Source organism: Archocentrus centrarchus, chromosome 6, assembly GCF_007364275.1.
Source record: "Archocentrus centrarchus isolate MPI-CPG fArcCen1 chromosome 6, fArcCen1, whole genome shotgun sequence".
NCBI lineage: Eukaryota > Metazoa > Chordata > Actinopteri > Cichliformes > Cichlidae > Archocentrus > Archocentrus centrarchus.
Window position 1 is genome coordinate 10,061,306 of NC_044351.1, and position 13,981 is coordinate 10,075,286.

Genomic DNA, 13,981 nt, shown 5'->3' on the forward strand with positions numbered 1-13,981 from the left:
CTGTACTGGTTAATCCATCAGTATGTGCAAACTTTTTAATTAAAATGACATTTTAATGCTAAAATATAATTATTGCTGCTATCCATAAATTTTCAAATGTTCTGATTTACAAATAAAGCAGAACAAAACAGAAAAGCACATTGTTAATTTTTTGATTAAGATGACAAATTACAGTTATTTTCTTGCATTTCTGAAGAGAAAAATTAGTTTTAGTCGTTGAATGTTGTGCTTGATTCATTTCTGATTTCTCGGAGAAGTCCAGCGTGCCGGATCAAATCTGGTAATCAAAACGACAGATTTCTAGATTCTGTAGATTTATTCCAGGTGCTAAATTTATTGTTTTGAGGGCGACGCAGCGGAGCTCTCCGGAGAGTGGCAGCACAGAGTCAACTAAACCTACAGCAACACAAACGAAGAAGAAGACTGCACCGGAAGTTGCTATAGGAGGATTGTTGACATATCCTGCTAGCTTTTGCTAGATGGCATGATATTTTGTCGATATTTTTCTAAAGCTGTCGTTCACAATGAGCTCTCCAGAGGACAAGCACGGAACAAAACGACCCGCGTCCCCCAGTGAAGTGAGTAAAACTTAAAAAAGCGAAAGTGGCTCTGAAGCGACAGCTGTGAATTAGCAGGGATGGTTAGCTTCGCTTTAGCAGGTTTGCTAACGCCAGGACTGAGAGCGTGATTGTTAAATCAGCAAAGTTTGTTGGACTCATTCTCCCTCTTAGGGTAACTCAAAACTATATCACAGAATTTACTGTATTGTCTCTTTGTTTTTGGCTGGATTGTAAACAGATAGAATTTACTTGTTATTTTATTTAGATATTTAGAGTGATTGTGGTATAAATGTTGGGTAATTATCATTTTATGCATGGCAAATAAATGTATTTAGGACACACTTGCTGCATTCTTTGGTCAACCTGAATTTAATTACTATTACTGATAAATCTGCGACAATCATTTATTTTATATAGTGCGACATTAAGGAAGGCAATCTACAAAAATTAAAAACGCAAAATAAGAGACGACAATAGAATATAAATTTAAGAGAACAAAAAATATATACAAAACAAATGTACCTTTTAAAAAGCTGCATAATAATTAAAACATGATTAATTGCAGTACAGGAAGTAAAGATGAAAAGCTTAACAGGCACAAACTGTGTATGAGTGAACAGATGTGTTTTTAGGTGAAAAACCTGAGTGGTGCAGAGACAGCATTTCACAAGCCAGCCGCTGCAGCCTCAAAAATCTGCTGACTATTGTTCGTGTTAAAGAAATAAAACTCCAAATTATCGAGCTGTAGTGATGTAACCATTTATGCAGTCTGTGCGCAAAACCAGGAAAGGCAACAGCTATACACATTTGAGAGCCTTAAACCATCAACTGTTTGTTTTTTTTCTCTTGAAAAGTGGATTAATCACTTTAAAGTCTTTAAATCCATGGCTCAAAGGAACATATGAGCTGGCACAAATCTGCTGCAGTGCAAAGAATTTTTAATAATGCAAAGATAGTTATACAAATAAGGGAGACTGGTGACAGAACACAGTTGGATTGAGGCTCCTCATCTAAACTAATGTTAATAAACTAAATTAATTAAAGCAAGACTAAAAACAGGATTGCCAGTAATGCTCAGTTTAACTCATAATTAATAAACAAAACTGCATAAAGCAGCTAAAGTGGAAAGGTGGTGCTGCTGGAGGAGAGAGACCAAAAATCATTTGGCTTCTTCTGGTTTTATATGCATGCAGGTGAGCCGCCACAGCCAATTAGCACTAAGGATGAAGCAGAGATAGGGCAGGTTGACAAAGGTGAAGGAGTAAAAGAAACAATTTTGTTTGCTGGTGCTCAGTGGGGCGCCAGATATTCAATAAAAATATCACAGGTTAATTTTCTGTTAATATCGGTTGACAAATCATTATTGCTCAAAACCTGAGCTGCAGTGAAAGAAAGGGCTAATGCTGCTGATCAGAAGCAAAGGCTTTGTTCAAAATCAATTTTTTTTAAAGGTAATTACAAAAGCATTATGTTTTGTTTTGTTTGTTTTTTAAATTAAATCTGGCTCTTGGTGATATTGTGAGTCCACAGTGTGATAACAGTGTTTTGCCTTTGCAGGATGGGGCTACACAGTGGGCCTCTGCAGATTTGGGAAGCGATGAGAGAAGGCAAAAGTTTTTACGGTTGATGGGGGCAGGCAAGGTTGGTTGGTATTTTGATTCATTTAGCAAAATAAATCTGAAAGCCTTATTACTTCATGCTTCACTCCCAGACCACGTGACAGTTAAGATAAAGTGGGACTGTTGCTGTTTTGCAGAAAGAACACACTGGGCGCCTGGTCATTGGTGACCACAAATCAACGTCTCACTTCCGCAGTGGTAAGCCTTTTATTTAGTTTTTGTAAAATGTGGTTTGTGCTGTGCTTTGGCAAGACATCCAATCCAACGTCCCATGCCACCTGCATTCTGTATCGTCCTTAATACAGTTAAATTGGCTTTGCTTCTACACATCCGCCGCACAGGTCTATTCATGCGTGGATAGACCTGTAATGGCTGGTTGTGCTTGCTGTGTCTCCTCTGCAGGTCAGGAAGATCAGAAGATCAATGAGCAGCTGGAGCTGCAGTACCAGCAGGGAATGGATGGGAAGTTGTCAGGACGCAACCGGAGACATTGTGGTCTGGGTTTCAGTGAGGTGAGGGATTATAGTATGCTAAGAGTATAGAGAAGGAAAGGCAAAAAAGAAGGTGATGTAGTAGATCAGGGAACAGTTACTTTTACTTAGAATTGTATCATATACTACATTCTTTGATTTATTATGTGCTGATCCTGTAAAATCTACAGATCTTTTTTTTTTTCAGTTTCTAAGCATAAAAATTTCTTGAAAACAAGCTTAGAGCCACTGAGGGACAGATTATGGAAAAAAATCATATTCGTGATTATTTTGGTCAATATTGAACTCACGATTACTCATTGACTTTGTAAACAAACTGCATTTATTGCACTTAAAGAACAGAGAATGCCTTTAAATCTAGTGCACCTCTACAATCTCTTCAAAATAAACACAAAATTGAAAATATAGAATATATAAATAATTAAAAAAAAACTATAATTACAACAAATAAATTCATTATAAATTCAGCACAAATAATAAACATATAGATAAATAAACAGAAAGGTAATACCATTTATAATGATTAATAATACCAAGAAGAAATAGGACCAAGTTATTTAGACCAAATAGTTTTCTCACATTTTAGTGACTGCCACAACATACTGACAGATCCTGTACATTTATTCAAAATTTATATTCAATTCATTCCTGTCAGTAACTCCATCCAAGAACATGGAGGCTGGCCCATCATAGCCCAAAACAAACAGAAAACATGTTGAGCTTCAGACTAAGAATTATTCAAGCCAACACAGCAAATACTGGGTATGCTGGCAGGGCTGCGGAGTTTGAACTTCAGCTGGTTCAACAGATTCGTCGTGTTGCCGGATGGCGCAGATCCCACCGTGCAGCAAATCTGGGATCCAGTGGTTTCTGGTACCAGGAAGTTGTGTTGTAGCTGATGCCTGATTGAACTGGGATCTTGGGAGTTTAGGGTTTTTTAACTGTTTAACAAACTTTTCCTGTGAGTATTTTGGTCAAAATCAGTATTTATAGTGGTGGTACTTCTCAAAGTAACTTCCACATACGCTAAATCCCAATGCCCAAGGTGTCCCAGCATAACTTTGCATTGTAAGATGATCAGTTTTAATCAGTGGTTATAATGTTGGGGATGGAAAGTTATTAAACTACAACTTTTATTGGAAACCATATTTTTGCATGCTTACTGGATTGCTAGTAGTAATTTATGAAAAAATTCCAACAAAATGATGATGTAGTTTATTTAACAAAATGGTAGCTGTCAAAGTGGAAAACAGAACTGTAAGAGATTTGTTTTGGCTCAAATAGCCACTAAGTCACAGATACATCTGTTTACACTCTGGATTTTTAGGATATTCTTTTATCAGGCAACCTTCTTCCTTGTGGACAGAAGTAAAATCATATTAATTATAAGTAAATCATCTTTTGGCTCTCTTATCCTTAGCCTGAACCACAGCCAGAGTCGATCCCTTCACCTCCAGTAGACGGACAGACAAAAGAAGCCGAGCCAGAGAAGTCCACCAGTGAAAAAAACCCCACAGAAGCTCAGGACCAAGTCAGCGATCCTGAGCCGGAGGAAAAAACTTCAAAGGAGTCTCGAGCCAGCTCGGACAGTAGGAACGAGGAAGTGAAACACAACTACAAAATGGCCTTTGTGAAATCCTTGTAATGCTGAGGAGACTGGCAGAGAGGAATTAGTTTTTGTAATCTTAAATTTGTAAGTTTTGATGTTTATTGTTGAACGGTAGGCAGTCACCCATCATAGTGCTAATCGTTAGACTCCATTCTGGTGTGCATGTCGTCAGGGAAGTCTGCAGGCTGAAGCTTTGGCTTTGGCCGAGCGGCGGAACCAAACGGTCACGTTTTTATTTCGTTTGGACATTTTAAGAGTCGCTGCATTTGCCACGAATTATGTTGAATGAAACACAATTACTTGGCATTAGTTATGATTGGTATACAAATTAAGAATTTTATGATTTCCTGAAAACCAATAAAATGAATTTTCAGTTAAAATGGTGCTGTAATATGACAGTTTTTAGGGCTGTTAAAAATTGCAACCAAATCAGTTTTAAACTCATCTTAAGTGTCACAGTAAAGCCAAAATATTGTCTTTCTTCAGCATGATTTTTTTTTTCTATGACCAATTTTGAGCCTCAGTATTGTGGGAAATATTAAAGTTTGAACAGCAAAACGGCACCAATTTAATGTTTATGACAAAGTAACAAATAAGCATTTAAACATCTGTTTTCTGATAATTCATAGGAGGAAACTTTAAAACTTGCATTTTGGGTCAAGGGTCAAAGAACGTTTGCATGCGTACATTTTAATATTGTACAAAAAGAAAATTCTGAGGTGATCAGGTGGGAACGTTTTTCCAGATTAGATTTTTATATGGAATGACCATTAAGGGTTTGCCAAATATGAGAATGAAGACATCTTAAAATGATGTTTTCACACTGATTGTAGTACATTACAGAGTAAACACTGATTACTAACAACTGTATTCATTTTAACCATCTCAGCTGCATGCATGGGGCATTTCCAGGATTTTATAAATAGGGTGGCACCAAGTGGACCATAGAAAATCAGAATATTCAATCAAATAAAATCTGAAAATAATGGTGTAGAATATATTAGTCGCCTCTGGAGCTTGAAAAGTGCTCCAGAGATGACTATGACCTGGATGACTGGGAACCTACACAGACAGTATATTGGTTATGATTTTCAGGACCGTATGTAGCCCCATGTCCTAATGCAGATTTATAATGCGAATGTTTTGCTGCACAAGACTTTTGTGTTGGATAATTGTTTTGTAAAGTTGAAAAAAAAAAAAAGGTGTTTTAAAATTCTTACTTAAAGCTACGATCCTGCTTAAGTACCTTGATAATGCATAAGTTGTATAATGAAAATATGCTCACTGGGTACACTTGTGAAAACTGTTCACTAATGCAAATATCTAATCACATGGCAACGATCCAATGCAGTGAGGTATGTTTCTGCATTCTGCAGAAGTTCACAGAGTATCAGAATGGGGAAGAAAGGTGACTTTGAATGTGCCGTGGTTGTTGGTGCACATCAGAAAATCTACTGAGATTTTCCCACATAATCATTTCTAGTGTTTACAAAGAATGGTCTAAAAAAAACATCCAGCAAGCAGCAGGTTTATGGGTGAAAACGCTTTGTTGATGCCAGAGGTCAGAGGAGACTGGCCAGACTTCTTTGAGCGGATAGGAAGGCAACAATAACTCAAATAACCACTCATTACGATCAAGATATGCAGAGGAACATCTCTGAACACACACGTCAGGCCTGGAAGCCGATGAGCTACAGCAGCGAAGGACTACACCGGGTGCCACTCCTGTCAGCTAAGAACAGGAAACGGGCTGCATTTAGCACAGACTCACCAAAATTGGAGAGTGGAAAAACATCGCCTGGTCTGATAAGTCTCGATTTCTGCAGCGACATTTGTATGGTAGGGTCAGCATGAAAGCCTGGATCCATCCTGCCTTGTGTCAGTGGATCAAGTGGTGGAATGGGATTATGCATGTTTGGCAGACAAATCAGCAGCAACTGTGATGTCATCGTGTCAATATGGACCAAAAGCTCCGAGGAATGTTTCCAGCACTTTGTTGGATCTGAGCCACAAATGAAGAAAGTTCAGAAAGCAAAAGTCGTCCAAACCACTCGTAGCAACGCTGTAAATTCTAATTAGTTTAGTAAGAAAACACACGCAAACGGATCCCTTGAAAAAACAAGTGGAATAAGAAATGTATGTTGTACTAACAAAGGATTTTTTTAGTGTAGTTCACTAATGCTCAGGTTTAAGTAACAAGATAAAAACTACAGAGTACTTAACAGAGTTAGTAAAGAGTACTCAGAATTACTATTATAAACAACTAATGTGAAAGCTCCTGCAACTTATGATCTCTCAGTTGTATTTACTGAAAGAGGAGCCTCATTTACATGTTAAAACTGCGCAAACCAATTGCCTTAAAAAAGTTGCTCGTGTTATTCGAGTGCTTCAGAAATCCATGGAGATAATTTTTAAAAAATCAGGTCCATATATAACAGTGACATATTTACAATACAAAAATAAAGGTTAAAAAAAACAGTTCAAAGTACAGTTATATGCATATTTTATTCCTCTTTTTTTTAAAGGAAATGACACCGCTCAGCTGAAAATGTAACTTACACCAGCAGAGGTATCAGCAGAAAGGCATTATGACAGCTAAGTGTGACACTTTTTGGGGACTTCATTTGTAGATGCATCACAGTAGTTTATGAATGAAATCAACTCTGATTTGGTGTTTGCTCTTTGGAAAAAATCCTCCCTCCCGTCTCTCCTTCTGGTAGAAATCCTGAAGTGATTAACAAAAAAAGGAAGAAAAAACAAAAGGGAGTAAAAGTTAGTGAGCAGCTACTGTCCACCGTGCTGGACTCATATGTATATTATCAGCATTAAACTCGTCATCTAAGTCTTGATAAAACATCAAAAGGAAATTTCCCCCAGAACTCTGTGTATAAAAACTTACCGGTGTTGTACACATAATGAAGGTGGTCACTACGTAGAACAGGGAGGCTTCACAGTAGAAAAGTTCATATTTCTGTCACGTCTGCCTTGTAGAACCGAACAATAAACAGAGTACGACATTATGAAACGTTCAAAAGTCATAACACAGGTATTCACAAAGACTATAAGACAGCATTATATTTGACAGCATGGCTAACAGTTACTGACTGGAGAAAGGACACATTACCTGATAAAATACTGTACATTTTTTAACACTTTATAATAGTTACAGTTTGCATTTGTACTGCACAGTATTTAGATTCTTAGAACTCTTAGAAATGTTGTACATGGATCAGTTTATCTAATCCACATTTATATGTACATCATATTCCCAAAAGTGTTCACTCAGCCATTCAAATCACTGAATTCAGGTGTTCCAGTCACTTCCATGGCCACAGGTGTATCAAACCAAGCACCTAGGCATGCAGACTGTTTCTACAATCATTTGTGAAAGAATGGGTCGCTCCCAGGAGCTCAGTGAATTCCAGCGTGACAGGATGCCACCTGTGCAGTCATGAAATTTCCTTGTTGCTAAATATTCCACATTCACAGTTATTGGTATTATAACAGAGTGGAAGCAAATGGGAACAACAGGAACTCAGCCAGGAAGTGGTGGGCAATGTAAAATTGCAGAGCGGGGTCAGCAGATGCTGAGGAGCATAGTGCTGTGGGGGATTATTTTTTACTCCGTGAATAAAATGACAAATGTTTAAAAGTAAACTCCAGTAAATTAATTAATAAATAGTGGCTGAAGCAAATAATAGACACTTAAATAATACAGTAGATAGAGGGCGACAGTGCCAGACCAACTTCACAGCCTTTGGGTGATATGTTTATCTTATTTATGACCTTCTCGGTCTCTGAGAAGAATATGTTTATCTTGTCCTCAAAGGTTTTGCCCAAACATGTGCATCTGTGTCTGAGGAGAGAAGGGTGTGCATAGGTCATTGTACCCTGTTACTAATCATGCCACGTCATGATTACAGTAGGAATATGTGAGAGGGGAAGGTGTGTGTGTCATTTATGGAGCTTTTATTGCTGATTGGAGAAGGTTGTGCCATGATGCCTGAACCAACCAGTGGACGAAACAATCTGAGAAGGCCAAGTCTAAACCACGGCTCTCTCCAACTGTTTTTGAAATGATGGTGCTTGTAGTATAAAACTGTTATGTTTAGCTTAGAGCAGTGCTCTTCTGGGGAGGGGAGCCACAGGCAGCTGGCTGGGAAGGCCTGTGTCTCCCTGAACCAAATGGCCCATGTACACGTAATTTCTTCTGATTCTTTAATAGATTAAATATCTTACATTTTTAATTAAAGTGTTTCAGGTGTCTTCCTTTACAAATAAAAACACGCCCTGACAGTGCATAGAGGTCTCCAACTTTCTGCAGAGTCAATCGCTACAGACCTCCAAACTTCATGTGGTCTTCAGATTAGCTCAGGAACAGTGTGTAGAGAGCTTCATGTAATGGGTTTCCATGACTGAGCAGCTGCATCCAAGCCTTACATCACCAAAGCAGTGCAAGGCGTCGGATGCGGTGGTGGAAAGCACGCTGTCACTTGAATCTAGAGCAGTGGACACGTGTTCTCTGGAGTGAAACGGATTTTAAACTAATGGCTGCAACGAGTCATTACAATATCTGGAAGGGTGTTACTATCCAAAATGCGCACTCCGTCCAGGCTTATTTACCCGGCCTCCTCTTTACCCATGTCCACAAGAACAAGAACAATGAATAATGTCAGTTTCAAATTGATACAGAGGAACAAATGTCAGTACATAAGGAAAAATAATATAATTAAAAACTATGAAGAGGGAGGTATTAATGCAATTGATTTTTGATATTATGAATGGTATTTTGAGATTAATATGGTTAAAATCTTTTGATAATTGGAATTCTTTTTTTGTTTATTGCCCCCAATATGGTTTTTCCAAAAGTGGGTGGAATACAGTTTTTGTTGCGTTGCGATTTTGAATGTAACTCATTACCAGTAAAGCTTTCTAATTTCCATCAGCAGGTCCTTCTCTATTGGGAGTTCATTTATAGTCATAACTTTACACCACATAACAGTCCAGTTTGGAATAATAGATATATTCCATGCAGTATAAAATCTCTGTACACAGAGCTGGAACACTAAAGGGATATGGGCTGTTGATCATTTTATGGATGAAATGGTAATGTGTAATAACACAGAGAATTTTGTGAAAAGTATCAAATTCAGTGTACAGTTAAATGTTCTTATAGATCAAAGCGATGCAGAAGTCTTTGAAATCAGTGGTAAGAGAGGACATGGTACATTCGAAGGTCTCTCCAGGATTGAGGCAATTCTGCATTAATGGAACTGATCTCTGTGATTATAATTGTGCAAACAAAGTCATTAGAAACATCTTATTACATCTATGTTTCCCAAACCCAATAATAAGACAATATAATCTGTTTCTTTTACCCCAAAGTAAAAGAAACAAATTAAAAAAATGTTCCCAACAAAAGAAGTTTTGAGGCCTAAAATTATCTTCTCTTCTTGATAGATTTAAGTTCATTTGATGTTTTATTTTATTTTGTTCGGTGATTTATTTTATTTATTTATTAATTTTATGTGCATGACCTTGCTCTGTTCAATCTGAGGAATGACTTATTTAGACCTGAAATTAACACTATCGCACGTATTATTGTCAATAAGTGATGAATCACACTTCTCCATCTGGCAGTCTGATGGAGGCGTTGGTGTCATGAGTACATGACCTCACATGATTACATGCAAGACAATTACTTGCTAACAAACTGGGGATATTTAGTGTGCAGATAGCAGAATTATAATTTTGCAGTTTGTTTTTGTGGCGTCTAATTGAAAAAATATATATTTGATGTTTCTGATCAATTCTGATCATCATTGTGTTTTTGGTTTTTTTTTTTTTTATGTTTTCTTTTTACAGCTAGATATTTATGGCGAGCTAGATGTCTGCCAGTGCAAACTCAGACAAAAAATTGAAAAGGTTCAAATACATTTATGAGTGAACGGTACAGCACGGGAACCAGACACTTCTTAAAGTGTACACCAAGCTCTGCATCACAGATGGAGTCTGTGAAACTTAACATTGAACACAGGGTCAGGCAGATTGAGGCTGCATCAAGGAGAGCAGTGACAAAAGATTAGCAAACCAAATGCGAAGATATATTTTATTCCCTCTGTGGACTAGATAAATGCATCAGAAATGTGCTGAATACAGTGTACTGCTGGCACTGAAAAACTCTCTATGCAGAAGTTTAGTCTTGAATGGGCCGAGAGAAGGGCTGACCAGGATATCCAACTCCTGATGGAGGAGAGAAGATACTCAGAGAGCTTCTTCGTCTGGATTATCAGCAGACCCACAGCTGCAAATCACATTCCAGTTGACTGTGTTGACAGATACGAGGGTTTAATGATCCGCAGAAGGAAAAATACTTCAGGAAAAAGAACATCTCAGATCAAAAGATGGCCAGTACAAACATTTCACATGTTCAGCCAACCAGGAGCTTTCATATCATGCTCTATATTCCGGACTACAGATGGAGATTGGCCACCGTTCTGCAGAAGACTTTAGAAGAAAAAGAGGAGCGAAGAAGAGAAATGCCAAATAATGTGACAAAAATGTACATGCATTTTCTTGTGCATAACTCATTGATCAAAATTCAGTAGAAGAGGCATCTGACACCCAATCACAGGTCAAAATGAACGATGAGATCGTGCAAAGCTTTGTTAAACGGCCCTCTGAGCGTCTAATGGAGGGAAAGATGATCTTTTATGAGAATGAACGAACCCAGATCCAAGCGTCTGAGTTCTGGTAGTTTGTCAGAAACCAAACTATCACAAACACTTTGTGTTGTTGACTTCAAAGAAAGCGTTGAATTAGTTTGATCTGAGAAAATATTCAAGATCAGAGGAGGGGTCTCCAGAGGCTGGTAGTTAAAGAATCCAAAGTAGCTACAGCAACTACAGCAACATCTTACAATGTTCATGTTTTACAATGTTCATGTTTAATGCAAGATCCTTTCTTAATTCTATGATTATTCCATGCCACAAACATGGCATAAACAAACTGAACATATTCATAAATTTATTTAAGTAATTTTGAATGCATGACTTTAACTTGGACTGGCTACTGTTACTTAAAAGATCTGAGTGCCTCCTCCTCCACCACTGTATATTGTACAGCAGCCTCTTAACCCTGTAATTATGCAGGCATAGGGTTAAATTATTTCTCTCTCCCTCTTTCTTTTTTCTGATGCACCCTCACTGGGAATGCTGTGACCACCTCTCAGCAGCTCTAAGTAGTTCTTGTCTGAAAAAGTTGGGCTTGAGTGATATAATCTGAGACGCAAGAGTAAAACTTCTCTTTATGCCACTACAAACATAACTGAAACAAACTATCTTTATATGCTTTACTTTTCAATTTCAGGCTGGCATTCTGTGGATTACAGACTTTGGCTGTGACTCATTAACTAAAGCTCTCAAGTCTGACCCCACACACTGGAAAGAACTGGACCCGAGTTAGAATCATCCAGCTGGGTATGAAGCTGCCGTCCTCCTTACAGGATGACACTGATCACCTCACTCAGGTAAAACTGAGTTAAATGCAACAAGTTAGTTTTTGTCATGTGAACTAGATACTGGATACGGGATGAGAGCCCAAAAAAATGGAAATTTGATAGTTTACAGATACACGTGTGATACTGTGACATGAATATAGCACATTCACAACTATCCTTTAATGCATGGAAACTACTAAGCCTGACAGCCCAGAGAGATTTGAAGACTGGGGACAAGTCAGTGAGGGTCTGTGAGATCGGCGTTGCTGGGATGTAGCGGGTCCTGGGGTATGGATGGATTTAGGAGTCATATATAAAGGAATTAACAGAAAAGGGAAAGATAATGAACCTTGGAGTCTGCACAAGTGCAAATACAGTGTGTTGTACAATAAGAATGATGATGCCCCCGTACTGTATCTGTTCCCTACTTCGACTCCAGGAGGGTTGGAGTCTTCTTAGACTGGTAAGCTGCCATTTTGAAAATAAATAAATAAATCCTGTATCTTTAAAGATGGGAAAATGTTTTGGGAAATCAGATGGACAAATTCTAATTTTTCTCTTTCAGTCTTTATTACAGTTACTGTAAGAATTAGATGACTAATTCTTAGTAAGAGAAAAAGAAAAAGGGTTTGAATCTGTAATGACAGGATCACTTATCTACCAGTTAAGTACGAATTGATGAAGGTGTGACAATGAATAATTGTCTTAAGTAATGTGCCTTAAACAGATATATTCTGAAGTTATGTTTGCAGAATGATCATGATCTTATTGTCACGGCTGGTGCAGGCAAAGCAGGGAGGACCCCAGTGCAGGAGCAGATTTTGTGCGTAGATTTTATTGTTAAGGCTTTACACGAGGAACTCAAAATATCAAACCCGAAACTAGAAACTTCAAAAACAAAACACACAGCAGATGTCCACATAGACAAAGAAAAGACGAGGACCCGAACACAGAACTAAACAACACCGAGACTTAAATACACAGAGGGAACGAGGGGTGAGTGGAAACAACTGGGCACAACAGGTGAAATGAATGAGACTAATAACACAGGAAGTAAAACACAAAACTTGACAAAGGAGATCAGACATTCACAAAGAAACAACAGGAAGGGTAACTAAACAGAATATCCAAACAACAAACTGAGAAAACTATACGAAACACTAAAAGGCACAACCTAAGAAACACAAAACAGAGCTATACAAAAGAAACACAAAACACTGGGCCACCGGCTCAGGACCACGACACTTGTGTCTTGTGCTTTAGTTTAGTTGCTTGGCATTTTGTTTGTTTGGTTTTAACTTACAGAAAAGGAGGGTGACTTTGGAAAATGTGAGTGCTTATAATAATTATGCTATTAAATGCTTTTATATGCTTCACTATTCTTTACTGCAAAAAACAAAACAAAACAAAACGAGAGCTGTGCTGAACTCTGTGAAATAGTCTCTGTGTGCCCCCAGTGACGTGTGCTGACCTTGGTAAGATAAACAAACTGTAGATAACAAGAACACAATGGCTTACAGTTTGGAGTATGTCTGTGTTGAAATTACATATTTAAAATATATTATAATCATGCCATTATTGTTCTTAGTTTTTGATTAATAAGTTAATAACCATCGGGGTATTAAATTGGTTTCACACCTGAACGGTGTGAAAAAGGAGGAAGTGCTGTTGGGGATTATTTTTTACTCAATGAATAAAATGACAAATGTTTAAAAGTAAACAGTGGCTGAAGTAAATAATAGACAATTAAATAATACATTAGACAGAGAGTGACAGATAGATAGTGCCAGACCAACTTCACGGCCTTTGGGTGATATGTTTATCTTATTTATGACCTTCTCGGTCTCAGAGAAAAATATGTTTATCTTGTCCTCAAAGGTTTTGCTAAAACATGTACATCTGTGTCTGAGGAGGGAAGGGTGTGTGTAGGTCGTCGTACCCTGTTACTAAGGAGAATAAAAAGTCATGATTAGGAATATGTGAGAGGGGAAGGTGTGTGTGTCATTATGGAGCTTTTATTGCTGATTGGAGAAGTTTGTGCCATGATGCCTGAACCAACCAGTGGACGAACCAATCTGAGAAGGCCAAGTCTAAACCACGGCTCTCTCCAACTGTTTTTGAATTGATGGTGCTTGTAGTATAAAACTGTTGTGTTTAGCTTAGAGCAGCACTCTTCTGGGGAGGGGAGCCACAGGCAGCTGGCT

General features: G+C 38.0%; 1 protein-coding gene across 2 annotated transcripts; it reads left to right on the forward strand.

The window, feature by feature from the left end:
- The first annotated feature begins 421 nt into the window (after nt 1-421).
- On the forward strand, nt 422-13,881 carry c6h11orf58 (chromosome 6 C11orf58 homolog). Of its 2 annotated transcripts, XR_004020123.1 has the most exons (6): nt 422-578; nt 2,118-2,201; nt 2,317-2,377; nt 2,582-2,691; nt 4,091-8,267; nt 13,812-13,881. XR_004020123.1 is itself a non-coding variant. In XM_030732332.1 (5 exons), the coding sequence occupies exons 1-5, from the start codon at nt 525-527 to the stop codon at nt 4,313-4,315; spliced, it is 534 nt and encodes a 177-aa protein (XP_030588192.1). In that variant the 5' UTR covers nt 422-524; the 3' UTR covers nt 4,316-8,473. The 2 variants fall into 2 exon arrangements, 1 of the variants encoding a protein (XP_030588192.1); XM_030732332.1 differs by lacking the exon at nt 13,812-13,881 and having other exon boundaries at nt 4,091-8,473.
- The last annotated feature ends 100 nt before the right edge of the window (nt 13,882-13,981 follow it).

Bases quoted from the DNA above. Each gene is read 5' to 3' on its own strand.
- c6h11orf58 (XM_030732332.1), top strand. From the start codon at position 525: ATGAGCTCTCCAGAGGACAAGCACGGAACAAAACGACCCGCGTCCCCC. The intron at 579-2,117 runs GTGAGTAAAACT...TTGCCTTTGCAG, and splicing joins GACCCGCGTCCCCCAGTGAA to GATGGGGCTACACAGTGGGC. The intron at 2,202-2,316 runs GTTGGTTGGTAT...GCTGTTTTGCAG, and splicing joins GGTTGATGGGGGCAGGCAAG to AAAGAACACACTGGGCGCCT.